General features: G+C 55.4%; 1 protein-coding gene across 2 annotated transcripts in view; it reads right to left on the bottom strand.

Annotated features, from left to right (window-relative positions):
- TEX264 (testis expressed 264, ER-phagy receptor) overlaps positions 1-25,548 on the bottom strand; it is a 43,370-nt gene extending 17,822 nt beyond the window's left edge. The window contains exons 1-4 of one of the 2 annotated variants that reach the window (XM_074879395.1): positions 25,428-25,548; positions 24,377-24,444; positions 22,937-23,228; positions 16,150-16,371 (exon numbers count right to left, since the gene is read on the bottom strand). In XM_074879395.1, coding sequence (XP_074735496.1) covers positions 16,150-16,371; positions 22,937-23,215 — 501 coding nt within the window. In that variant the 5' untranslated portion in view covers positions 23,216-23,228; positions 24,377-24,444; positions 25,428-25,548. Of the gene's footprint in view, positions 1-16,149; positions 16,372-22,936; positions 23,229-24,376; positions 24,445-24,861; positions 24,881-25,427 lie in introns of those variants that run through there. The other variant, XM_074879396.1, reaches the window with a different exon arrangement.

The following is a 25,548-nucleotide window of genomic DNA, read 5'->3' as shown; positions in this document are numbered from 1 at the left end:
CATGGGTCTTTGTTAGGCTGCTCACAGGGAGAGTAAGCCCTAACCTAGAGTACAACCCCCCGCCTCCCTGAGACACCCAACAACAGGTTGTTTCTTGTGGTGAGAGGTCTTCTTCCCTGGGTAACTCACAGCTGAGAGCCTGGAGGACTCCTCATCCAGCTGGACATTTCCAACCCCCTTTTGAACGGCTTTATCTCCTGGACCACCACTCGCTTGAGAAACTTGCCCTTCCGCAACAGGGATGTCCAGTGGAGGCTTGTTCCCAACGTTCTCACACACACCCTCACCCGTAACAGGTCCTGTGGTGAAACCCTTGTGCAGCAAAACCAAAGCAACAGAGATGGAGCAGGAGCACCTGGTGCCCAGAGCATATGGGAGCTCTCGGTCTCCTGAGCCAAGGTCTGGGCTGACCCCCCCCAAAATCTCAGCCCTTTCCTCTTGTTTTTCAGCTGCACAAGCCATCCTCCCAGGATCACTGGCATCTCCAGCTGCTCTTCCACAGCTTGTTGGTCACAGGACAAATTCAGGACATGTGTCACATTAATGCGGCCAGAAAGAAAATGGCCCAGTGAAATAAATACCCCCCTGTCCCTTCCTACCTCCTTGAACAACCTTGTCTTTCTGCAACGCCCCCGGCTCCCAGGCTTCATGGAATATATTTCACGATGAGCTAAGCTCAGCCTCACACCATCCCTTCGCAACTGAGAAAGCTGAAAAGGGAAGCTGAAGAACCTAACCTTGCTGAACTTGCACAGATAAAGCCACTGGCAGCCCAGAGCAAAGCCGGGATGTCACCGCCTGATTCCCAGACAAAATAGTCCTTCCCTCCCCACAGACAGGGACTTAATGTTAGGCTTATCAGCCTCATGTAGAAGGCAAGGACGGCCACCAAAGAGGAAGACGGGGCAGCTTTCAGCCTGGTTTGTTGAGGAGGAATAGGTAAGATGATCACGATGTCCGTCAGCATGTCACCAGTACAGTGCATCAGCAAATCTGATGGCAGAAAGCAAGTTTCCAGGACAGAAAAATCGTTCAAGCTATTGGCTAAATGCAGCCAACAGTGCAGAAAGACTGTTTGACCTAGTGCTCAGGGAGGCCCAGGCTTGCTTCGGGTGACAGAGATCCCTCCTGGGCTCTCCACTGCAGGACACTCACCCACGGGCCACCGCTTACCCTCGGTTCACTGCTCCTCCTGCTCCTGCTTCTCCTTCACTTGCCCCGGGGACAAACGTCCCCGTGTTTTAAAAGCAAGCCAGAGCCCAAGACAAGCATCCTTCTGAATTTTTATAAACAAACAAGAGACATTTCCCCGCAGGCTTCCAGGAAAGCTGCCTTCAAACCCCCACGTCCAACAGCTTCCACCTCTACTCCAAAAAGCCAGCAATCCTGCGAGGCAAAGGGCAAAGAGCCAGAGACCCTGGCGAGCCCCAGCGTGATGACAGCTCCCACCGGTGAGCTCGGATAATGAAGCCCCCAGAGCCTCCAGCCGCTGGCGGTAACGATTTGCCCGAGGAAATCCCAAGTGCAAACAAACAGCGCTGGCAGGCAGAAAGCAAAAGGCAAAAAAGACGGGCAGGCTGCCTGCAATGCGGGAGGAGGTGGAAACGCAGGCAGAGGCAAGGAGGGGGTAAGGGAGGCGAACGAGTGGCATCAGGCAAATTCACCAGGGATCTCAGGACAGCTCCAGACACCCTCGAGCCAGGACACGCCATTTCGGCAGCTGCATGTGCTGACCGATCTCTCCAGCTGCCCTGCCCAGGGCAGGCATGGAGAGGCGAGGTGGGGCTGGGTGCCTGCCTTTCCTCTGCAGCCCTCACCTCCTCCTCCTCGGCCCACCAGGGACCCCGGCACAGCGTCCCAGGGGGCTCATTACCTTGGTCTGCAGAGGAGAGCACCTGCCGAGCGTGCTGCCGCGGTGTGCCAAGGAGGCAATGGCTGGCAGTGCTGGTGCAGACACAAGCCGAGTGCCTCCAAAGCCAGGCTCTTCTGCCGGCAATGGAGGCAGCAGGGGAGGGGAGCAGCTGCTTTCAGAGACCTTTGCAGTCTGGCGACTGCTCCTCCGCCAGCACAAGATTGTGAGTTTGACTGTGCAGATCAATCAGGAGACAAAATCGAAGTGAGTTAGGTGAGGACAGAGCCCAGCCTGACTGCCCCTCCACAAGCCTGCAGCCTTACAGGTCCTGTATGCTTCCAGAGGTGCTGCATGAGCTGGGAAAGCTCCAGATACACGCCATGCTGCTTAGCTTTCCAGGTCTTTCCCTGCCGAGGAGCCACCTCCCTATCTCCACCACTGCTCCACTCTCCCGGGTACCCCAAACCACGGGCAGCCCTGCATAACATCATCGACTGCAGCACATCGGCCGATGCCGCGGCCACCAGAGCTGCCCTGGATCCTCATCAATGCCCCTTGAAACCTGGAGGACACCCCTCCTCTTTCCAGCACCATGGTGCCCTCCCTCAAGCTCTGGCTACCCAGAGGGTGGGGAGGTCTTTGGGGAAGCATCTCTGCACCTCTGCCCCCTTCCACCCTTCCCCAAGCAGCTGCAGCTTGTCGTGGGCAGGGAGCAGACTCTGCCCTGCATCGCTGCAGCCCCATCCCAGGAAAGCTGCTGTGTCTAAGCTAGCAAGAAAGGAGGGGTTTGGACACTGTGCTCCATGGCACAGCATAAAGCCAGAGCTGAGTCGATGCTATGGATCCCACAGTAGCACCTACTGGGAGACACAGCTTTGCAGGGGAACTGGTGAGAGATGCAGATAATGACTTCTTGGGGAGGCAGGAACTGAGCAAGGGAGGGACAAGTGAACATGGCACCTAGAGATGCATGTGAGAGAGGAGGATGCAAGAACAGAGAGGAGCCGATGGCTGCACTCCTCAGCTGCGAGCCCACAGCATCAGGCAGCTCCTGCAGCTATAGCAGCCGCTTCTGCTTTGCTCATCTCCTGAACTGCTCGGCAGAGAAGTACCGGAGCAAGTCTTTCTCTGACACTGACCTCTTGATAAGCTTTTGCCAACTCACAGTCTGGTTACTGTACCGCTGGGCGGACGTTACCCCAAGCTGTGAATCCGCACAGCATGAGAAGAAGAGCAGCTGGCCACAGCAGATGATAGATATCTACCTTTCTGCGTGTCAAGGAGCTGCCATCAGCTCCCAGCAGAAATAAAATCCAGAGAAGCAGCTGAGAGTAACTGGCCATCCAGTGGCAGGGAGAAAATGCTGGTGTCCACAGTGGGAATGAGGCCACGGTTTCCCTCCCTCCAGCCTTCCCGGGGTGCATTACAACCCCACGGAGCGGAAACAGAGCCCATCAACAAATGCATGAAGCCAGCAGACAGCTGCGGACAGGCTGGCTCTGTGAACAGCCACAGAGCATCCTCTTCATCCCCACGGCGCCAGGACACCCCTTTGGGTTTCATCTGAAAGGCAACAGCCCCCAGTGCTGTGCTGGGACAGGGACTCCCAGACCAACCACTCTACCAGCTGCCTTAAAGGTCTGTCCTTGACCTTCAAGCAGCACTTCTGCCTTAAGATCCGCCCCACAGAGCTGCAAAGATAAGGGAAATGGACACTGTAACAGCTTTAAATATACCAGATCTTCTGGTTGGTGGTGTGTGGAAGGAGGGGGACAGAAGCAGAAGTTTCCAGGGGTCCTGGGATGCGAACATGTGCCCAGTTATCACCGTGATAAGCAGCCAGAGTCAGGGATGCAGAGCAGTTACTAACCTGCTCTCCCTGCTGCACTCGGCTCCGTCACCTCCCTTCATCCCTGTGGGGTTGTTATGATTCCTCACATTAGCAGAAGATGAACAGGTAAAACCATCCGTCTGTGGAATGAGCACCCGGCAGTCATTGTACAAGCCGGCAAAAAAAAAAAAAAAAAAAAAAAAATCACCCCAATTACTCCATAGTGCCCGAAACTCCCAGGCATCCTTCCCCTCCCTCAGACCCTTTGAAATGTAAAGCTGCACCATTCGGTGTCATTTAATTTGGAGCTCAGCCTCAGATCGGCAGAGCCTCACTGAGCTTTAGGAGGAATGCAGCCATGCAAAATGTAGACGTGCAAAATCCAGATGTCAGTGGCCTGAAAGACAAGCACACCCCAAACCTCACCAGTGACTCCATTTTGTGGCTCCCAGTGTCTCTGTTTTGTTGTCCCACTGCCCGAGGGAGCTGGCTGCGAGTGTCTCCCCTCTCCCCTCTCTGTGCTGGCTCAGGACTCCCAGCACCCCTCGGATGTTGCCTTGGTGCAAGCTGGAGGGGAGCTCTGGCTCTCTGCTGCAGCTGGGCTGCTCGCTCAATCCTGAAAGCCTCTGAAAGCCTTCCTCAGCTTCCCTCTGCACACAGGCCAGGAGATCTGTATTTTGAACCCCTCTAAGAGGTGACCTTTGGAGAAAGTGGACATGGCAGCCACAGGAGTCTGATTCTGTCCCAAAAGCTGTACCTAAGCTCTGCTCCAAGTCAGCACAGAAATCTCTTTCTAGTTTCTCTCTGCTACCCAGAAGGAGAGGTGACTCTCCATCATCATCTCCCCTCTTAGGCAGGTTTGTTCCTCTCCTCCACACTGGAGGCACATCCTTTCTTTCATTACAGCCCCAGCCCTCCCCCCAGCCCTGGCAGGGCAGAGGCACCCTACCTAAGGGACAACGCATCTCCAATAAAGCCAGCAGAAATGCATCTGCCCAAGCCAGACATGAGCCTCGACCTCCTCACGCTCACCAGAGCATCGAGGAGCCCAGGAAAGGCAAACTTCGGGTGAGGTGAGGACAAAGAAATAGGATGCTGCCTTGGCACACCCGGAGGCACCGGTCCATCAGGTGCTGATCCACTCTTGAGGGTAACAGGTACCTTTGGTCTCTTACCAATGCCAGACACCACAGAAGAGATCCTCAGAAAAGTCAGCTCAAGGGTGACAGAGGACAAGCACTGACTCATTCCTGAGCCTGTCCCCAGGGAGCTGCTGCCTCCTCTGCCCGCTGTGGTCAGACAGCAGGGGAACGAATGCCTTTTCTTGCTCCTATGCAATCACATGAAGAGGAGAGGCTCGCCATGGTGTGCCACTTGCCCAGGATGGAGCCAGGGAAGCAGTGCAGGAAGCCTGGACATCCCGCCAGGCTGCAGACCTCCATCAGCTGCCTCTGGGCAGTTCTAACCTGGAGTCATCCCTGCCAGCTCTGGGCACGGGTGCTGGAGTTACAAACTGCCAACATTTCTACAAAAGGCTCTGATTTTCCCCAGTTTGGCTGAAGCAGAAAGGCTGGAATAAGCTGCCACATGCTGGAAAAGAAATAGGACAAAAGGATTCCTGGAGCTGAGGGCTCCCAGGCACTCTCCAAAACCCTGCAAGCCCAGAATTAAGCACAGCTCGACCTTCCTCTTTCAATGAGCTCACAGACCAGGCTGCAAGCTGCTCTAGAGCCCTGCAATGGCAGAGGCAGCTGGAGACCACAAAGATGAACCCAGTCCTGGCAAATGTGGAGGAGTTCAAGAGAGCCAGGATTTGACAGCATGATTTTCCGCAGCCTGTCAAGACAAGCTTGAGTTCAGCATCGGATGTTTGCTCCTCAAAGCAGGACAGGATGTACTTATGTACATAGGTCTGCACTAAACCATTGCACGTCTCCACACCCCGTACCCACTCTGCGAAGGCTGTGAGTCCCTATGGGTGCGGGCAGAGTGACGGCCACCAGGCAACAGCATAAACAGAGCAAAATCACACGCTGAGCCCATGAAAGCCTCCCCAAGATGTGAGCAGCTCCACAGACCACTGTGCCTGCCGCGGTCACGAGGACTGGCAGCTCAGGACACCTCCGGTCCGCTGCCTCTGCCCGAGGCCACCAGCGTGCAGCGGCATCAACAAAAACAGCATCCAAAGGGCAGCGGCTGCTGCAGGCAGGCAGAGACAACAGGGTTATACGTATATATAGCCCTGCTGAAAGAAGAGACCCTGAGGGACTTTCAGTGTGACCCTCTGCTTCGGAGCAAACAGCTGGGCTCAGCCGCCTCGCCAGTGCTCCAGCCACTGATGCAGCCCCAAAGCCATCGCCTCGCCTATGGCACGTAAGCTCTCGGCACGGGAAGGAGCAAGAACCGATTTTGTTCTTTCATCCCTGTGATCTGATCACCACCCAACCTCGCGACTCATCCATCAGTGCAGAAGAGAAATGTTTTCGTTCTCCTGCCCTCCCTGAAGTGGGGCCTTTCCTACCATTTTATACCTAACTAGAATCTAAAAAGTGCAAGTTAGTCATAGCACAATGGTCCTTTTTCTGGAGGTAAAAATGCCACTGCTTTCAAATGTATTATCTCCCTGCTCCACAGGTTTCAAAGTGGGAGCTTCACAGCCACAGAAACTGGGCCAACAGCATTTGCTGGAAAAGAGCAGTATTTCTAAGAAGCTGTTTCGCATTTGATTGGGTTCATTTTGCTGTTTCTCAAGCCTGGCACAGCTGGCAAGGTCTGGCTCAGAGGGCTACAGGGAAGAACCAGCCCAGAAAAAAATCATTAGGACCCTGCTAAAATAATTGCAGAGAGGCAGATCAATCTCATCCTTGAATTAATTGACTAGCTGGCAAGGAGGGAAGACCCCAAGGTTTGGGACAGTGTCGCTGCTTGAGAGAGCTGGACCCGTCTCCAATGCCGGACAAAGAAAACCTTTTGAGCCAACTGCATTCTCTGGGATTCTCTATAAATACATTCGGGGAGAGCACATGTACAGATTGAGTCGATAAAGAGATCTGACAGAAAAGCACTGTAGTATTTTACTCTCCCTCCTTGCCCAAGGCAAACCATTTCAGTTCTTTCTCTCCCTTGGACAGCAGTATGAAATATCCCCGGCTTCCTCTGCGATCATTAATTCTCACTGCAAAGGCGAGGGGGGAGAAAATCTTTGTGTCTGAGCAGATTCATCTCTCTGACAATTTTGCAAGGCTGGGTAAGTCGTTACGAGGCTGCGAGCCCCAGTTTTCCAAAGCAGCATCTAGGAGAGCAAGGTGTCTTCTCACTCCCTTCTGGGATGAAAATACCCCCCAGCAGGACCACGGGCTGACAGACAGCACTGGGCAGGCTTTTGGCTGTTGGGCCATCAGGGACGCCCACGTGGTCTGGCATGCATAGGAAGGCAGGCGCTGGAAGTTTGCTTTCCTTCCAGGAGCTGCCTTTGGAAATGCTCCTGGAAAAGGAGCTGGGATGGTAATAGAATCAAGATGCTGGACATCACAGGAAAGCACTCACAGTGGCAGAGACATGGGGCTGAGCCACCAGCTGGAACAACCTCCCCAGGGATGCAGTGGAGTCATTGCTGGAGGCTTTCAAGATGCAATTGGGCACTAGATAACCTCATCCAGTCTCCCTTTCCCATGAAAGGTTGGACCAGATGAGCTTTCCAGGTCCCTTCTAACCTTAGCTGTTCCCATTCTGTGATCACTTAGAACTGGGGAGGCCACAGTGGCCAGGAACCTGCATCCCATACCAGTTACTTGCCTGGGACCAGGACTCCTCTGCCTGCTGCTAGGATGCTTGCACAGAGTCAACATGAAGTTGGGGAAAAACCGGGTGATTTCACACATGAGACAAGCTGCAGAGGCAGGGAAGGAGCCTTTGTAACTACTGAAGCTCAAAGCTGGCCAGGAAACCTCTTTCTGCTCAAAGCAGCGATGCCACCAGAGCTGCAGTTTTACACCTGCCCCCATGCAACCAAACAGCAGAGCTGAAACAGAAGCCGTGCGCTTGCAAGAGGAAAGGCGCTTGCAAGCACAAGGTGGCAGAGCAGCAGGTATGGCACTGGCATGCACCAGGCAGCCAGCACATGCCTATGGGCGCACACTGGCCTGTCTGGTACAAGCTGGCCATGCCAGCTCCGTCAGGGCAGCGCCCAGCACTGAACATGAGGCACGGCCAGCGCTAAGTCACTGCTTGCCCGCCTGCAAGGACCAGGGAAAAACTGACAGCAGATGAGTAGTGCCCTGGGGCTGCCAAATTCCTCTGGAGAAGTGGGAAAGTGGGGATGCCCGCTGCGAGTGGCAGGAGACGTGACGCAGAGCCCCAGATCCCCATATGTTCCATTAGTGGCGCAGGAGGAGCGCGTTTCCCTGCAGACACAGGTTAAACGGACCCGCTCCGCTGCACGACCCTGAGCCGGGTCCAAAGGTCCCTATGGCGTTAAACGACGTTGCCCACCACAAAACCCTTCCACGTGGCTCAGCTCCCAGCCTGATCTCATGGGTGTCCTGCCCTCCCCTGCCCTGCACAGCGCTGAAGGCAAGGTCACTCACATTTGCAGGACTGAAACTTCTTCGGAGGGTTTTGTCACTAAAAATATTTAGTAAGTAAAAGTCACCACGAACGCGCGAACTGATGCGATGTGACATGCAGCTAGGGGTTGCCAACAAACAGGGAACGGGCGGCCTCACTGGAGAGAGACCACTGAAAACCAGCTGTCAGGGCAGGTCAGCAGGAGATGAATGTGCCCGTGAAGGCACCAAGCCCGTGCAGAGACACCTCGGGGTCCCCCTCTGGTTCTTGCAGTTGCACGTCACCTTCTGGAAGGGCTCAGGCTGGAGCACTGTGGTGCCCACCCCTCGCCTGCTCCTCCTGCCCAGCCCAAGATCAAGAGCTTCACTGGCTCCTGGTAGGGAGCACATCCCAGCCAAGGGCACCCTCCAACACCGCTGGCCAAGCTACTCCGGTGCTCATCCTCAACATCAACCAGGCTGGTGGGAGAGAGCTGTAGATTACCGGGACTCCCGTCCTTAAAATGTCTTCCCCTAAAATAAGACCAAAATCTCATCTACTCACATCACCTCTTTTACCAGCAGCAGAAACCATGTGCATAAAGCCTAGGTGAGAGGAGGGAGCCTGATGGACTCGGCGCACACCACCACAGGCCCCAGGCAACCAGAATCACTCGCCCAAAGCCGTCTCTGACGTTGCCCTCTTCTGCTCCCCCTTCTTTTCCTGTGGCCACAAGCAGCAGTGGAAGACCTCAGCAGCATGTGGCAGGTTGGATGCGACATCCCCTGTGCCTCAGTTTCCCTGGCTGCAGGGAGATGCTGCAAGCATCAGGCTGTGCTCCACTGCCCTTTGGGGGAGCAGTCTGCAAACACCCAACACATCCACAAGCCCAATGGGGTTCCTAAAGGAGAAAAAAAGACTCAATCCACTATGTAGCACGTGTGGATATGAGTGACAGACCACAAAGACAACACCATTGAGGGCTTCCTTGGTCATAGGATAAACCAAGTCAGAGCAGCATTTGAGTTGAGGATTATTTCTAAGAGGGGGAAATAAGTAGGATGGGTCTTGTTTCTTCCCCCTCATTTTGAAACCCTGCTGCTGGCTGGCTAACACCAGTGGGGCAAAACCAGGGAGGTGGCTTGTCATCAATCCCCCACTCCAAGTCAGATCATAATGTTGAGGTCAAAGAAATGACATAAGTGACAAAATCTGGAAAGGAAGAAACTCTCACCCTCCACCAGGAGTCTGTCTGCACCATCCACCCCAAGCATTCACACTTCCCCAGGGTTTCCCATCATTAGCCACCTCCCCACCCCAACCAAGTACCACCCACTGGAGATGTGACTGGTCTGTGGCTATCACCCACACTGGAGGTATCTGAGGGACAACCACCAAGGACAGCCCCAACCTGTCGCTGCTGCAGCCCCTAGGTATGCAACCAGCAGGCACCGGGTGCTAGCGAGGTCCATCTGCAGCGCACAAGCCACGCGTGACCCAACCTGCAGCCCAGCTTGGGACTTGTGAAGACACATGCAAAGGCTTCCCCCAGAGTCTGTATCCTTACTCCAAGCCCTTGCCAGCCCAGGGCCCAGCAGCCTGTCACGCTGTCAGCTCTGGTCTCATCTCTGCCATCAATACGAGTTAGACACATCAAATCCTCTATGACTCTCAAGGGCTTCTTTTTACCCGTTTTATTTGATGTGTGAGGATCACTGAACAGCATCAGATAATATCCTGTCTTCCTGGTAACTCTACAGACCTATATTCAAGTGCACATGGGCTTAAACTGAAGGTCATCCCACCTAGCCAAGCAGCTGAGGCACCACCTCTCTCCCCAGCACCCCAAACCTCTCTCAAGGCATCTGCAAATGGATCCCCACGGCCATCCTGGCGCATGGGAAAAGGGAAGGAGGAGGACGGAGAGCTCCACCTCCCAGAAAGCCACAGGTATATTCTGCAGGGTGACCCACTGATGCAAGGATGGAGAAGGTCACCTGGATCAGTCCTTCCAAGCCCACATGATGAGGCAGTGAGAGCAGCAAAGCCCCAGGTTGGTGGTGATGAGTTCTAGATGAAGGTATCCTGCTCCTCGTCCTCCCTGGGGAGAGGGATATGCAACTTTGAGTGGCCTTGGCTCAGTAAGGGCTCCATCTTGGGCAGTGGTCTTCAGCCTGTGGTCCCCAGAGCTTGCAGGAGACCAAAGGAGTTCATGAGGACAAGCAAAGCTATGGTTGAGGAACAGCACCGGCAGAGAGGGCTGGGCATCTGTAGTACTTCCTAGACCCCCGGAGGAAAACCTTGGCTTGTAGCTGATCGGCTGGAGCTGCTGCTGTGATTGGGTCTCATGCATGCTGCAGCCCGTACCACTTGCACACGACAAGCTGGTACTTAAAAAGGCTTCATTCACAGATCCTCAAGTAAACTAAATCAGCCAGGAGAAAGAATTTAAGTAGAAAGCCATTCCACTAATTGATCCCTCTTTGCAAATGTTTTACCAGCTGCCAACCCCTGACCCCTGTCCCCTGACGCAGTCAAGCCAAAAGATTGCTCCATGGTTTCACCTTTGAAACACAAACTGTCTGGGATGGGAACAGAGCTCCACAGACCTTCATTTATTACAACTGGGAGAAAAGCAACATCAACAGATCTGAGCAAAGCCAGCAGCCGTGGCAGCGCGGTCAGGGGAGCGGGAGGGAAAGACAAGGTGTGGCCACACTCACAAGGGTGCTGGGCACCAAGGCTTAGCTGCCGTGAAGGACCATGTGTAGGTTCCCAGTCCCCTACAGACAGAAAGCCGTTCATGTTAAGAAGCCGTTTGGGGTGCTGGGTAGGGGAGGAGAGTCTGAAGGATGGCACAGATCCCAGACACGTCAGCCGGGGAAAACCTCAGTGGCGCCACCGAGAAGGGGGAAGCGTTCGGTGAGTATTTCTGCAATGGACTTAGGACAAAGCCAGACAACATGGGCAGAGGATGCAGGTGAAATGTTTGCTCTTCCATGGGAAGATATAAGACACAGCTCGCAGCTCAAGATAACATACATTTAAAACATGCTGAAGTCCCAGTTGACAAGCTGTCCACATGTCAAAGGGTGATCTCTGTCCCAGGAGAGACAGCAGCCTGCACCTGCCAATATTCAAATATGTAAAGAGCTGACTTGGGCAAGCACAGGCTGGTCAGGCAAAGACTGAGCCAAGGTAAAATAATCAGATGGCTGCAACCAGATCAGATCACCAGGAAGCAAAGGAGACCGGCATAATTAATGTCAACCAACACACGTTTACAGCTGTCAGATTCTGTTGGCAAAAGTGATTTATTTTTGTGGGGATTGCAAGCTTGACTGATAAACAAACTAGCCCCTATGCCATTCATTCAAACTCAAAGAAGACATAGGACTTGGTACCATTTCCCATTTTTAATCAAGAAACTACCACTCCAAAGGACGGTGGCACGTGTTTGAAGTCATTGTTAGCTGGCTCAGAACAAACCCACGACTCGGGGGGTCCACAGCAGAGGACAAGATGTCCACCAGAGACAAGATGTGCACCACAGCAATAAGACCATTGCCAAAATAAAGCATCCATTTGTGCTAATGACAAGTCAGAGAACTTTCTAAGGTGAAAACAGGTCCAAAAAAAGTTCCAAAAATACCCCCAGGAATTAAGATTGGAAAATATGAAAAATATGCCAGTGGAAGACTTTACAAGCTCTGTATATTTGGCTTATCAAAGAGAGAGGCAAGAGGTGACTCCCATAGCCAACAAGGGAAGCAAAGCTCGCTCCAAGCTAGTGGCCAAAGGAATAATGTGTTTCCTTGGCTGTAAACAGGAGCAAGCCATGTCTTTCTAGTACCATAGAGAGCACCCTGCCTCGGGTCCCTGTCGACTGGGGGCCAAGGTGCAGAGGAGCATGGCAGCCCATGCCAGGCAGCAGCCAACCTGACAGCCTCCCAAATCCTTCCTGGCATCACAGACCCCATGCCGGCCGCTGCTGCTTGAGATGTGCACTGTAGAGCAGTGTTTCACAAGCCCATGGAGGTGGGGAACATCCTAGTACAGAGCCAGGGGAAGAGAAAAAGCTCTTTTTTTTTTTTTTTCTGAAAGTTGGAGGATGCCTCTTCAAGACCAGCTAAAGAGAGCAAACCCCAGTTTTCCAAGTTAGGCAGAGTCAGGGTTTGGAGCCAGCCAGCTCATGCTCTGGTTCAGAGCAGGGTGCAAGGCAGCCAGGACAATGCTGGCATCACTCCCCTCCTTCATCCCTCCACTTGAACATCCTCCTCAGCTGGAGAGAGCACAAAACTGACCCCACAGAAAGAGGCCACGTTCAGCCAGTTACTTCCAGGGTTGCAGTGGGAGACACCTGCCAGCTCTGCCTCGGATGCAATTTAGCCACCTCTCTGGCTGCCAGAGGAGCCCAGGGGTCAGGAGATCCAAGCCCACCTGCCTGGCAGTGCCCACTAGATACCAGCACGGATGCAGAGACACGCAGGTACACGCAGCCCACCGTGGAGAGTTTGCTACACCCAAGCCAGAATAAACATTCCTTGAAATGGCAGGATGTACAGGGGAATAACCCGCACCCAGAGCTGTCAGAAAGGGTCCCCAGCAGGGAAGAGCTTTGCAGGAACTCCTTCACACCCAGGAGTGAGTACTGCTGGGTCTGACTGGCAGCTGTGCTGTGGGGCAGGAGTGTACACCCTGGAAGATTGGGGCATACCTACCTGGCAGCAGGGAGAAGCATCAGCAGGAGTTATTAAGGAAGAAATGCTTTCAAGGGACACTAAGTAACCCCAGTCTATGCCTTAAATAACCCATGCTTGGAGCAGCAAGCTAGCAGGATCTCCGGGGCTTCTCCAAAGGCAATTCTAGCCAGCAAGTCATTGTTACTGCCAGCCTGCCATCCCAGGGGAAGGATATCCTCTTACCTGTTGGGGATGGCTGCAGCCATTTCCCCACAGTTTCCAAAAGCTATGGCTGCACCCAAAGAGTCACGGAAATGCCAACTCCTGAGCCCCATGAGAGCCAGGGGGGTGAGGAGGCATGCTCCAAGGGCAGCCTGACTGCAGCGTCTCCTGCTCCATGTCAGACCATCTCCCTTTCATCCCTAATGAGACTCCACCATCCTATTAATTTTTTAAATTATTGTTATAAATTTCATTTTTAAACTTCCCCTGTCCCTCTGAAGCAGCAGCAGACTGGGAAGCGCAAAACCCAGGCTGCTGAAAGCCAGCACCACTGCACCCACACTGCTTGGGAAACCTGAGCCATGGCATCCCCAGTATCTTCAGCGCAGCATCAGTGAGTCCAGAGGGAGCTACGCTCCCCCTCCACATCCACCAGCCTTCGGCCTCAGGGACCCAATGTCCCCAACAGTTAACCTCAGGGGACACGGTGGGAAGGGTGCTGGAGGCCACCTGTGGTGGGCCTTCCTCCAGCTCTGCCTCAGACCTCCCCACCACCTCTCGCAGTTCTGCTCCCTCAGTCAGTCCTCAAACCCTCAGCTCCTTTGCCCCACACGTCTCCTCCAGTCCCCTTCTCCTTCCATTCCCCTCCCCTATTTTTCAACATCTCCAAAGCTTTCTCCACCCTTCCTCCCCACCCTCCACCCCTCTCCCTGCCTCCTCCTCCCTCTCCATCCCCTGCTTTCCCATATCTCCTTCCTATGACTAGGCAGCCATGCCATCCTCCCTCCACTTCAGCTAATTCCCTCTCTCCACGGGAGCCGGCCGGTGTTTCATCTCTGCTGCTGAGCCCCCTTTCATGCCTCCTGGCTTCTGCGAGCCCACCCCCCTTCCTCCCTGCTGTGAGGAGGGCAGCGGGGGGACCCACGTGCTCAACAGGCCTGACCCCCGGCTCTCATTAACAGCGCCCTTCTCAAAGCAGGCGCAGCGTGAAATAAATAAATAAAGCAAATCTCTGTCTCGCTGCTGTCTCGGGTTGCTTAAGGGAGCCGGGCGCCGGGGGTGGGATGAAGGATGCTATTTGGAGCTGTCTCCATGGCAACCCCCATTCCCACCACGGAGCGGGCACAGGTCACCTGTTTCCATGAAACTTTCCCCGCTCCCTTCCCATCCCTCCGCCCAGGGAAGTGCCAGCACAGCCCCAGGAGTGCAGGCAGTCCAGCCGCAGGAGAAGTGGCAGGGATGCAGGAGAAGTGGCAGGGATGCTGCTGGCGTGGCTGCAAACAGTCTCCAAAGTCCCCCACGCCACATCGGAGGAAGCCAGGCCCCCACGGTGCATCATGAGGGACTGGCAGCACCCACTCCCCTCTGCCCTGTGCCAGCAAGGCAACCCCGTTGTCTCCCTGCCTGTGTCCCCACGGTCAGTCTAACGTGGGCAGGGGGGCTGTGCTCTGCTGCAGGACTTGGGGAGGGACGCAGGCATGCACCCTGACACACGTGCTGTTGGGACTGGGGCAGAGAGCAAAATGGGTGCCCTCCCTCCATACGCAGCCCTGGGTGCTGCGTTTCTGTACAATTTCAGTTATTTATTTTAATCTGAAGTCGGCCACTCCCATTAAACGCTGCCAGGTGCTCCCAGAACAACCCATGGTTCCCTTTTTAGCTCTAACAACTCCATCTCTCATGCGACAGATGCGCTCGCCAGGACCTTTCCCCAAGTAAGGCAGCGTCAGCCCCGCGTCGCCGAGCACTCCCGCAGCCAACCTGATCTCCCACCCGCACCAGCCCCCTCCCTGCACACCCACGCGTCCGCCGCAGGGCTGGCAGCAGAGCCCGATACCCCCCGCACCAAAACAGCCAGCAGAGCTCCAGGAAGAGACATAGAGAGGATGAAGCAAGAAGAGGAGAAGGGGGAAGTGGTTCTGCTCTCCAGCAAGGGTTGGGGGCACGAGCAGCGGCAGTCTCACCCACTGCTGGTGTTAACGCATCTTCTGCCGGTACCAGCAGGCAGCTCCCTAAGGCTGGGGTGGACAGAAGGGTCAGCAAAGAGCCCCCAGCTGAAGTTCTGGGGTTGGCACCCGGGCAGCCATCCTGCGGCACAGCGCAGGCTGGAGGGATTCACACGGTTCCCCCACAGGGCTGGGAGTTTCGCCAGGAAAAGCAAGTTTATAAATAGTGTGTTTCAACACGAACAAACGAAAGCGACAGAACTTGACAGTCAGATAAGCCAGGGGCTGAGCGCTGGCCCCTCCCCAGCATCCTCCCCCTCCAGGAAGGACGGTCCCTTTCCTCCATCGCCCAGCTGGCCAGGACCATCCTCACTCTCTAGAAAGCCTGAATCTGGAGGTGTCTGCATCAGATGTGTTGCCTGGGAACACCCTTGCCGCAGCTGGTCTGGCAGCCAGAGCAAGGCAGCAGAGCTGGAATCAAAAAGACCAGAAGAGGGGATGGCCACCTGCTCTGCCTGGGGGCAAGGGCAAACACAGCCCACAGCAGCTGCCTGCCCAGCCAGGGCCAAGGGCCACAAATTTCAATGTCTTGCTTGAAACCAAGTCTTCACAAGCCCACAGGCCAGAAAGTTTCTAACTTCTCCTCCAACCCCCTGCAGAAGACAGCTGCCCCACTGGTGAGACTGGCACTTGAAACAGAAGTTTCATGGCATGATGCGTTACACCAAAGGGGCACATACCTGCCAGATCCTAACAACAAGCAAGACACTCGAGGGGAAAACCAGCTTTTATCTCTGCATTAAGGAGAAGAGCAGCAAGTCGTCAGATGAGAACTTGCTTCTCGTAAACACAAAACATCTTTTCAGATACCCCTGCGCCTACAGAGCAAATGGGAGGACATCCCTGCTGGGGAACTACCTGCCAGATTGCAAAAGGAGGAGATCTTGATGGTAGCGCCCAAGGGAAGACATCAAGAGATGACACGTCACAGCAGGCCCATCAGCTGTCAGCAAGAGAAGCCTCTGACAGTCCACGAACACATGCGACACACTTCATGCCACGCTTGCTTACCTTGATGTAGGTGTCGAGGGCTGGGTGGACACGGTTGACTGCTAGATGGATGGACAACGGCGTAGTGAATGGAAAGGACGCCATGACCACGTGGCTGGGAGCAGGGAAGGAGAAGATCTTGAAGCCATACTTCTGGAACCGCTTGATCTGCTCTTCTGATGGCTTTGCGTCTCCCTCGCTCAGGATTCGGCCTATGGCGAAGCGGCACTTCTCCGGAGACACCTGATCGAGGGGGACAGACAGAAGATGTCAGAAGAAGAGAGGCCAAAAGAAGACAGAAGAAGACCGGCCAAAACCTCAACCTGCTGAGCATGGAGGCAGTAGACCAGCATGAACCAGGGTAAATGCAATAGCTCAGCATGATCACGCACACCAAACCAGGTGCCCACTCCTAACCAAGACTGACCCAGGTCCAAACTGTCCACACTCCTCCCAGCCTAAGCTCACAGCCCAGCGGGGAAGGTACTGCTCCCCTCCCTGGAAGGCAGAGGGACTTGCAGCAGAGAACTAAACCCCACCAGGGTGCTCATCCAAACCTGCCCCAGGTGATAGCCACTGCAGAAAGTGTATCTCCTGACACCCCCATCAGAGACCCAACTGTTGAGACATGCTCACCGCTGTCCCCATCTCTAGGACATCCCAGAGACTCTGGCGAGGGCTAAAAAGGGATGTGACCACAACCTGCCCAGCTTACCTCCATCCCACCCCCAAGAAGGTCACCCTGCAGGGGCATCTGCCCCCAGCAGCCACCTGGACACATGACCCACCTCACAGGCCACTGGTACTAAGCCAGAGAGAAATCCAGAGGCTGCTGGGTTCTCCTAAGCAGGCACACTCTGTCCAGCACAGTTTTAGGGGTGGGGAAACTGGGGCACATAAGACTTGCATGCAGTCACCAAGCTGTTTGTAGCAACACTAAGAGAAACACATCCCTTCCATCCTGGACCCCAACAACACGCAAAACACAAAACATGCTCTCTTTCCAGATTTGGGGATGCCTCCCATTAAGACAGGAGGCTGCAGGGCTCCCAGCCCAGCAAGGAGGGTGCTCAAGGCTCTGCTCCCAGCACAGAGATGGCCCACAGGACTCTGGCCATCTCCACACCAAAGCTGACCCAGGCCGTGGCCTTCATTTCTGTTTTTTAACAAAATCCCACCTCTCAATTTCAAATTTAACCATGGCACTAGGCAGGAACATGGCAGGGGGCAGGAGACCCCAACAACTCCCCCCCAATACCACCTAAGGGCGCAATGTGCCTTCCTACTGCTGAGATCAAAGCCTAGCTCCCTCCTTTAACTCCAACCTTTGTCTGCCCTGAAAAAAAGATATGCTCGAATCAGGAACCAGCAGGCAGAGACAAGGATCCTTCCCCCAGGGCACAGTGACCTAAAAAAGGAGCCCAGGAAGAATAGGGGGTACAGGGGGCACCAAAGAAGGGGGCACCATCTGAGTGTTCATGCTTCCCTGCCACCGGCTCTCAAGCCTGCTGGATAATGAGATGATGTGGCAGCCAACAACCACGAGCGGCAGATGCCTGAGTCTGGCCACCTTCTGCCAACCATCCTTCTTGTGAGGGCTGGAGAACCAAAAGTCTCCAAACTCCGGCCACACAAGGCACCAAAACTCACCAGGACCTGGCAGGACACCCGACAGCGGCAGCAAGACGGACAGACACCCTGCAGGCGGTGGCATCACAAAGCTCTCTTGGAGATGACGGGAGGCAGAGAGAGGGTGCACACAAGGTCAGCGTATTACCACTTCCCATCCCCATGCACCCTCAAGGGGATCTCCGCTCTGCACTCCCCCATCTCAGCCCTAACTGCCTGTGTTAAAGCTCAGCAACGTCTCCTCCTGAAGCGTAACTACCCCACACAGCACTCCTTGCCCTCTCTTTCCCTTAAACACCCTTTAATGTTGCACGGCAGGACCATCCCGGAGGGGAAACACAAGCAGATGTAAATAGGAAGGAAGCAGACTGTCAGAAGCAGCAGCAGCCATCAGGCTGGGGACTGTGTGCCTGACAGCTCGCTCTTGCCCTCCTGTGCTGCAAGGGGGAGCTGCAGACAGGGCTGTGCCGAGCATCGCTGCTTTGGGGCAGGGAAGGAGAAGCAGATCCAGCCCAAAGACAGCAAGAGGCAGCAGTAAAAGGCATCCATGGGGAAAGGCCCAGATGAAGCAAGGAGATACGGGAAATCTAGATAAAATTCCTCTAAACAGGCAATCTCTATTTATGTCCTGAGCAAAGCAGCACCACTCAGGCCAGGCACGTTTGCTTCCTCCCTTCTTTTAACTTTCTTTTTCATAGCATACAGCCCCACAGGCGCTTTCTCAAGGGCAGCAGCAAGGCAAATTTGCCTCCTCCCTTGCCTGGCAAAGCCCATCTCAAGGGAAGGAAGGCAATACTGCAGTTAAAACCAGCCTTTCCCTAACAAATTTGTCCTTTCAGGTTGGGCAGGTGCTCATCAAAGCCTCTGCTCCATCAAGCGTCCTGACAGAGTAGTTTTGGAAATTATTAGTGAACCTATTCAGCAGCTTTGCCAATGGGAGCAAAACCCATTCCTGCATTCAAAGAGCATTTTGGCCTCATCCATGCAACACTTGGGCACAGGCTGGTCGCTGAGCACGCGAACACGTGCACTGCAGGCAAAAGGCCCTAGCATGTGCCTACAGCTAAATGTGAGCAGAAGCACTTGGCTGGAGCTGAGCACAAACCCGCCCGCCAGATCCAGTCCTTGCTGAGGAGCTATTTTTGTTCCTTCCAGAGGTGGGAGAAGGAGGGAGAAGTCCTCTGGGCTGCTAAATATTAAATAAAAAGGAAAAAGAAAAAAAGTGCAAATTAATATTAATCTTGTCCATTAAAACACATAAAACATTGCTGGCAGGAGTTCGGCAGCACTCGGGGAGCATCCTTGTGTGAATGCAGGAGAGTCAGGAGCCAGCAGGGAGCCCTGGGGATGCTGGTGACAGTGTGTGCCCCAAGACCTGGCGTGACCCCAAGGCATCCCACATGCTCCAGGCCATGGGGCTCCCCCCATCCCCACTCCCAGCTGAGAGCTGGCACACGGCCGCTACTCTCCAGCTCTGGTATCCCCCGTCCTCTTTCCTAGCAAGAGCCTCCTTTGGCCATGAGACTGCCAGCACAGCAAATACCACACCAGCCAGTCATCAGCCCCTTCTTGCTGCAGCACTGGGGGCACCAAACCCCTCAGGAGCACCAAACTCCCCAGGAGCCTGCAGCTGAGAGCCGGGCTCGAGGTGGCTGTCTGGCCAGACCCCACCGGCACTCAGCCAGGGACGCTGTGGGACACAGCAGGCAGCAAGCATGTTCTGCTGTCTGATGACAAAAGGTCTATTTTTGGTGACAAGTCAACATCCGCAGTGGGTGGCCAGCTCTGGGTGGACTGGCCTTTGCCAGAGGGTGCTTCACTGAGGTCATCAGAGCACTGAGAATGAGGAGGAAGAGGAGGAAGTCATCTCTTCCTCTCAGGGAAAAGGTAGCCTGGGTGAGCAACCCCACCCCGCTGGACCTCCAGGCACAAGGAGCCAGCAGCACACACCGTCTCCCATGCCATCATGGCTACAGCGGGTACGAGCACATAGGGTGACCCCAGGGGACACTGGGATGCTTGGCACCTGAGCCAGCATGCCAGGCACAAGTGTTGCAGCCCCCAGCCAAGTGACCCAGCCAAAACTGGCCACTTCTTCACCTGTCTGGAGGCAAGGCAGCCCTCTGCCCATCCTGCCCAAGGACATCCTTGCTCCCAGCACGCTACCTGGCCTGGCCTGCCTGCTGGTAAGACACAGATCTCTGCAGAACCAATTCAGGAGCCACAGATCAGCCCATGGAAAGTCCCACCAGCACCCCGGCTGCTCCAGCAGACCCAGGTTTGATGGTGCACTCACGGGTGTCAGGCGAGAGGAGGCTCCTGCTGCTGTGCAGAGCCCCAGGCACCACAGCTATGTCCTGCACAGCCCCGCTGTGCCCCAGCCGCCACAGCGCCTGTGGAGGCAGTAGCCTCGGGCCAATGTCACCTGCCCAATGTCATGAGCAAAGGCAGCCCTTCCAGAGAAGGGCAAGGTCTGCAGGGCTGCCTGCCAAGCCTTTGAGGGCAGGATAGGCTCCCATCACAAGAGCCAACTGCACAGCCTCCAGAGCCTGGGACGCCTGGTCACAGATGCATTATAGGCTTTGTTGGTCCCTGAGAGCTTCCAGCACCCTCCAGGCTTGCTCCACACACATGCAGCTCCCAGAGCCCCTGCTGTGCCCATCCTGAGCACCACCTGTCCTGCAGGCTCCCAAAGAGAGGCAATTCCCAGCATCACCACCAGGATCTCCCAGCCTGACCCACAGACCTGGGGCCATGCAGCCTCCTAAACATCTAGAGATCCACACGAACTCACTACCATCCTTTGCAAGAGCCCCACCGTGGACTGTAGCTCTCCGCAGCACTCTGCCCCGTGCAAGGAGCTCCCCTCAGCTCGCACACCAGCTGACGGTACTCACAACCCACACCGGATCAGTGGCCAGTCCATGAGCAAGCGAGTACAAAACCCGCCTTTCAGGGAGGGAAAGAAGGCTTCCAGATCCAGCAGCATGTTCCAGTCCAGACTGGGCACCAGCTGGGCCACCAAGCAGAGGCCCAGTGTGCCTTGACCACAGCAGGCCAAAACCTGTCTCCACCAGCTGAGCCCTGAATCCAGAGAAACCTCCCCCAGTCACCCACACCAAAACAGGCCTCCTTGGCCATCAGATGCCATTCAGCCATGCTGACAGAGGAGGTCTTCCCCTCCTGAGAGACCCCATGGCAAAAGGGGAAACAGCTGGCTTCCAAAACCCTGGATGGTCACTGGAGACCCAGAGACAAGTTCTGCAGCCCCACTGCCTGCTCCAACCACTGGGGTAAGAGCAGAGATGTGACAGATGCAGGAAGAGGAGAAAAGAGACAGGACCAGAAAGAGGAGGCAACTTCATCCTGCATGGACAGCCCAACCTTCCAGGGTCATGTAGGAGACTCTCCTTCCCAACCTTGCCTGGTGCTGCCAGGGAAAGCACTCCCTGTGCCAGCTGCCGCAGGAGTCACCACAAATATCCTTATCGGTATCTGCGGGCCTCAGAAGTACAAGCTTTCACTAGCCCACACTTTGGCAAACAGAGAGGCAAGGCACAGTGCCCAAGCATAAGGTCTGCAGGGCAACCACAGGCATGTCCACACCACAGCCCGAGCAGGGCAGCACCAAGCATGGATGCTGAACCCTTCTGACAGCATCGGCTGCCCCGCTTCACCCCCAGGGACACCGGGAGAAGCAGCAGCAGCACCAGGGTTCTCAACTCCAGATAAGGACCTTGACACAAGGACACAAATTAGTGGCGGAGGAGCTGGCCGTCCTGACCACATGGGCCCTAACACACCAGGGACTCCCCATGGCTCCCATCCCTCACCCACTCCAAACATGACACATCTTGCAGACAAAAGTGTCCAAGCACATCTAGTCAAACCCTGCCTCTGCCCAGATCACACCAGGAGCGAGGGGACATCCTCTTCACCACCCTCCTCCCCAGGCCAGGATTAGGCAGTGTCTCTCCTCTGCCTCCCATGATCCAGAAGCAAAAACTGGAAGGTAAAGATAAGTCACCTCGCCACAGGATACAAAGACACAGGGTGGCTGAGTGCACCAGGCTGCACCGAGCACAGCCAAGCTCAGTGCCTTCTTGCCTCCGATGTCCTCCAGTCACAGTCCACTCAGCGCTATGTTTTCATGGACAAGTCTAAGCAGGTCCAATTCTTGGGAGCATCATCTTGCAAGCAATGAAACAAGGTTCCTAAAACAGAACGAGTCACCCCCAGAGCAGCAGCACTGGGTAAGAACTACCAGCCCAAGCACTGTGTCCCGTGCCAGCCCCCAGCACACGTGCCCAAGCACACACACACAGCTGCTGGCCACTCTGCCGTCCCTCCCCCCCACGACATTCCTCCACGGTCACACCAGCTACTGCAGAATTACTGGGGAGCCAGGCTGTCTGCCACATACAAATGCCCATATGCCATTATTTGGAGACCCCAGTGCCACCTAGCATCAGCAGCCAGGCTCCTCACCCCCCAGCAAGTTCTGATGCACTTTTGCTTGCTCCTTGTCCTGGTCCATACCCACTAGATTAGCTCTGGCTGGCAGCCATCAGGCTGGGCACTTTCTGCTCACCTCTCAGCCTGAAGAGCATCATGGAGTAACTGTTTCATCAGACAGGAGCCCTCAGCACACATCACCTGAGGTTTCAGTAAGAACTCTCAGGGGATGAAAGGACTACAGGGAAGCTCAGAAACACATGAGAGCACTAGAAGCAAGAGAAGGAGTACGGATGAGGAGAGAGAAAGCTGAAGAGACCATCTGCTTTCAAGTACAGAGCTGCAAGTCCAGAAAGAGCCTTGGCTGCAATTCCTGCAGCCAGGGTATGTGCCAAGGCATGTCTCACCTTGGGGTCATGAACACTGGCCTCTGCTCCATAACCAGATCCATTATCCTGCTGATAACTTGTTCAGCAGGAGCTATCAGAAGATAGCAAGCTTTGCTCACCCAACGCCTTCCAGATAGGGTTATCCAAGAAACCACCTGCTTTCAGGAGCTCTTCCCCACAGAGCATCCTCTGCAGATCTGGGAGACCTTATGAACCCCAGTGCTCATCTAAAGCGGATGAGCTACAAGTGCCTGAAATACAGTCAGGGAGCATCCCGAGCTGGGAACCCAGGTGCTGACCACGAGAGCATGCCAGCCCCACTGGGCACACCTTACCGTGTGAGGGTTGTCATAGTAGACACCTATGGAGCAGAGCTTTGAAGAGATGCTGCAGCCGTCCGTGAAGAGCTGCCCGGATTCACCATATGGGCCTACCCTGAACTTGTAGGCCAGCGTGATGTTGCTGACAGGCGGCGAGCCGGCACTCACAACCACCTCCGTGAAGAGTCCCGAGTAGACAACGAAACCGAAGACAGTCAGCAGCAGCAGCGTGACCAGCGCCGCAATCAGCCCGAGGAGAACCCAGTCAGACATGATGGATACTTGGTGCTCCATGCTTCCTGATGCACTAGCAGCAAGAGGTGAGAAGAAAGAGGAGGGGAGTTAAGCTAGCACTCAGACAAGCACAGCCACTTCCAATTCCTCTTATGCGTGAAGCTTAAAGACAGTGGAAACACCCCAGAAACCTCCTGTATATTAGTCCCACATTGCATCAGCCTGTTCCAATTGGTCACAAGGTACAAATTATACTGCTTCGGTGCCTCTTGGGAATGAGGTGGTTATGGAGGGGGGGGCAGAGAGGCACTGTCCCCATCTCCCCAGAACCAGCCACACTGCTCACGTTCAGCCTTGCATCCAGGAGAGACTGAAAACCAGTCCAGGAGCCCACATCACCCAACAGATATACAGCACTGGGCTAAGGATCAGGGGACCATAATCAAATAATTTATCATTTATAGATACCAAATGCGACACTGTGACCAGGGCAGACCCTTTCTCAAAAAGTCTGGAAGTCCAGGCCTTTAACAACCCAAACAAGGACCACACCAGTTCAGAGCTGAGCCCTGCATCCAGATACCAGCACCCAGAGAGGCTTGGAGACAGCTGGTGACCCAGCTAGAAAAAGCATCCCCAACACACTCGGATGCAATGAATTACTGGTATTTCTTTTCAATGGCTTTTTTTAACCTAAGAGTTTTTATAACCCCAACGAAGGCTTCCTGTTTTGTTTGGCATCTTTTTTCTCTCACACTGACTGTGGGACACAGCAGCCTGGTGAACGCCTCCTGCTCATTTTCACCCACCAAGCGCAACCGCTCTGGGGAGTTGCAACCCAAACCATTGCAGGAGAGTTGTTTGTGTTTTATTCTCCCTTGAAACACAGCTCTGGTCACAAGGAGTGGCTGTGACGCTCCCCTGAGACTTTCACAGGAGCTAGGTTTGAAAGCGAAGGTTGAAGTAAACAATTCACCTTTACCTCCCTGTTATTAACACGCTTTGCTCAAAAAAAGTCGTTCACGGTGACTGCTGCTTGCTCAGCTTTATGGCAAGAGAAAAGCCACATCCTGGTAGGAACTGTGGGCGGCTCTGCTCTGCTTGACACCGGCGAGCAGGGGTACAACAAAACCAAGCCCTGCAGAGCCGGCACCACCGGCTGTGCTCTTGGTGCCGCGGTAGCGCAGGCTGGGCACTGTCTTGTACCACGGCCTCACTCACCTGAAAAACCAGCTCAGCCCAGAAACGGTTCACGACATCTGATCCACAGGGGTGCAGGATCCGCGGTGCTGCAGCAGGAAAAAATAAGTATCATTGCTTCCTTTCAAAGTCACGAGGCCAAAAGCAAAACAGTCACGGCAGAGCACCCGAAAGGCGCCTGGTCGCCTCGGACCTGCTCCCCAGAGGAGGGGCGTCCCGAGGAGCACCTTCTCCTGCGGGACCTTGCAGGCCGAGACTTCTTCCCACAGCTCTGCAGCTGAGCATACAGGTACTGAGAAACACTGGAATTGGAAAGGAATGGTGAAGTAAGGCAATGTCCCGCAGCTGCCACTGCTGGTGTGTCCCACCCCGGTCTGTTCCCCACCTCCCCGGGGACACCGGAGCTGCACCCGGTGCTGCTCCCGGGTGACCTCGCAGTGGAGCGCTCCCAGACCTATAGCTGGGCCGGGGCTATACGTCCATCCCGACTCCCAGCAGCGCCTCACCTCCTCCCTGTAACCAACACCGATCTACTCCTTCAAATCATGGTTTGGTGATTCTCCGTGAGCCGCCAGCCCAACGCCCAGCCCGAGGGCCCTGAAGATGGCCAGCCCCAGAGGAGAAACGGGGATTTTTGGCTATTCTTCCCGGTTCCCGTGGCTCACTCCCCGCCGGCGGGTGTTTCCCACCCACATTCCTCACGGGCAGTGGGAGCAGAGCTCTGCCGGGCCAGGAGGCCGTGCCCGCCTCGGTGCCCGTGCCTGGGGAAGGAAGCTTTGACCCCAGCGGCCCCAACAAGTGCCGGCAGCGGGCGGCACGGGCCGGCCGGTCAGGAGGCGCCGCTCTCGGCCCTGCCCGGCAGCAGGCAGCGCCCTCAGCACCGGCCTGGCCGCCGGAGCGGTGAGGGAGCGGTGAGGGACCCGCCGAGCCGCCGCCCCCCGGCTCCAAGCAGGCCGCGGCCTGGGGGGAACCGGAGCGGCGCTGGCCTGCCCGGCCCCGCCGCGCCCCCGCAGAGACCCCCTCCGCCCCGGTGACGGCCGGAGGGATCCGAGCGCCCCCCTGCCCTCCTCACCCGGGGCTCGCCGGTGACGGCCGGGCCGGAGCGATCCCGGCGCCTCGCTCGCCCCGCCCCGCTCACGCGGGGCCGCCGGGTCCGCCCCGGCGCCGGCAGGCGGCGGCTGCGCGCGGGGAAG

The sequence above is a fragment of the Strix uralensis genome, chromosome 10 (genome assembly GCF_047716275.1).
Source record: "Strix uralensis isolate ZFMK-TIS-50842 chromosome 10, bStrUra1, whole genome shotgun sequence".
Lineage (NCBI taxonomy): Eukaryota > Metazoa > Chordata > Aves > Strigiformes > Strigidae > Strix > Strix uralensis.
This window is presented reverse-complemented; position numbering and strand designations above follow the sequence as displayed.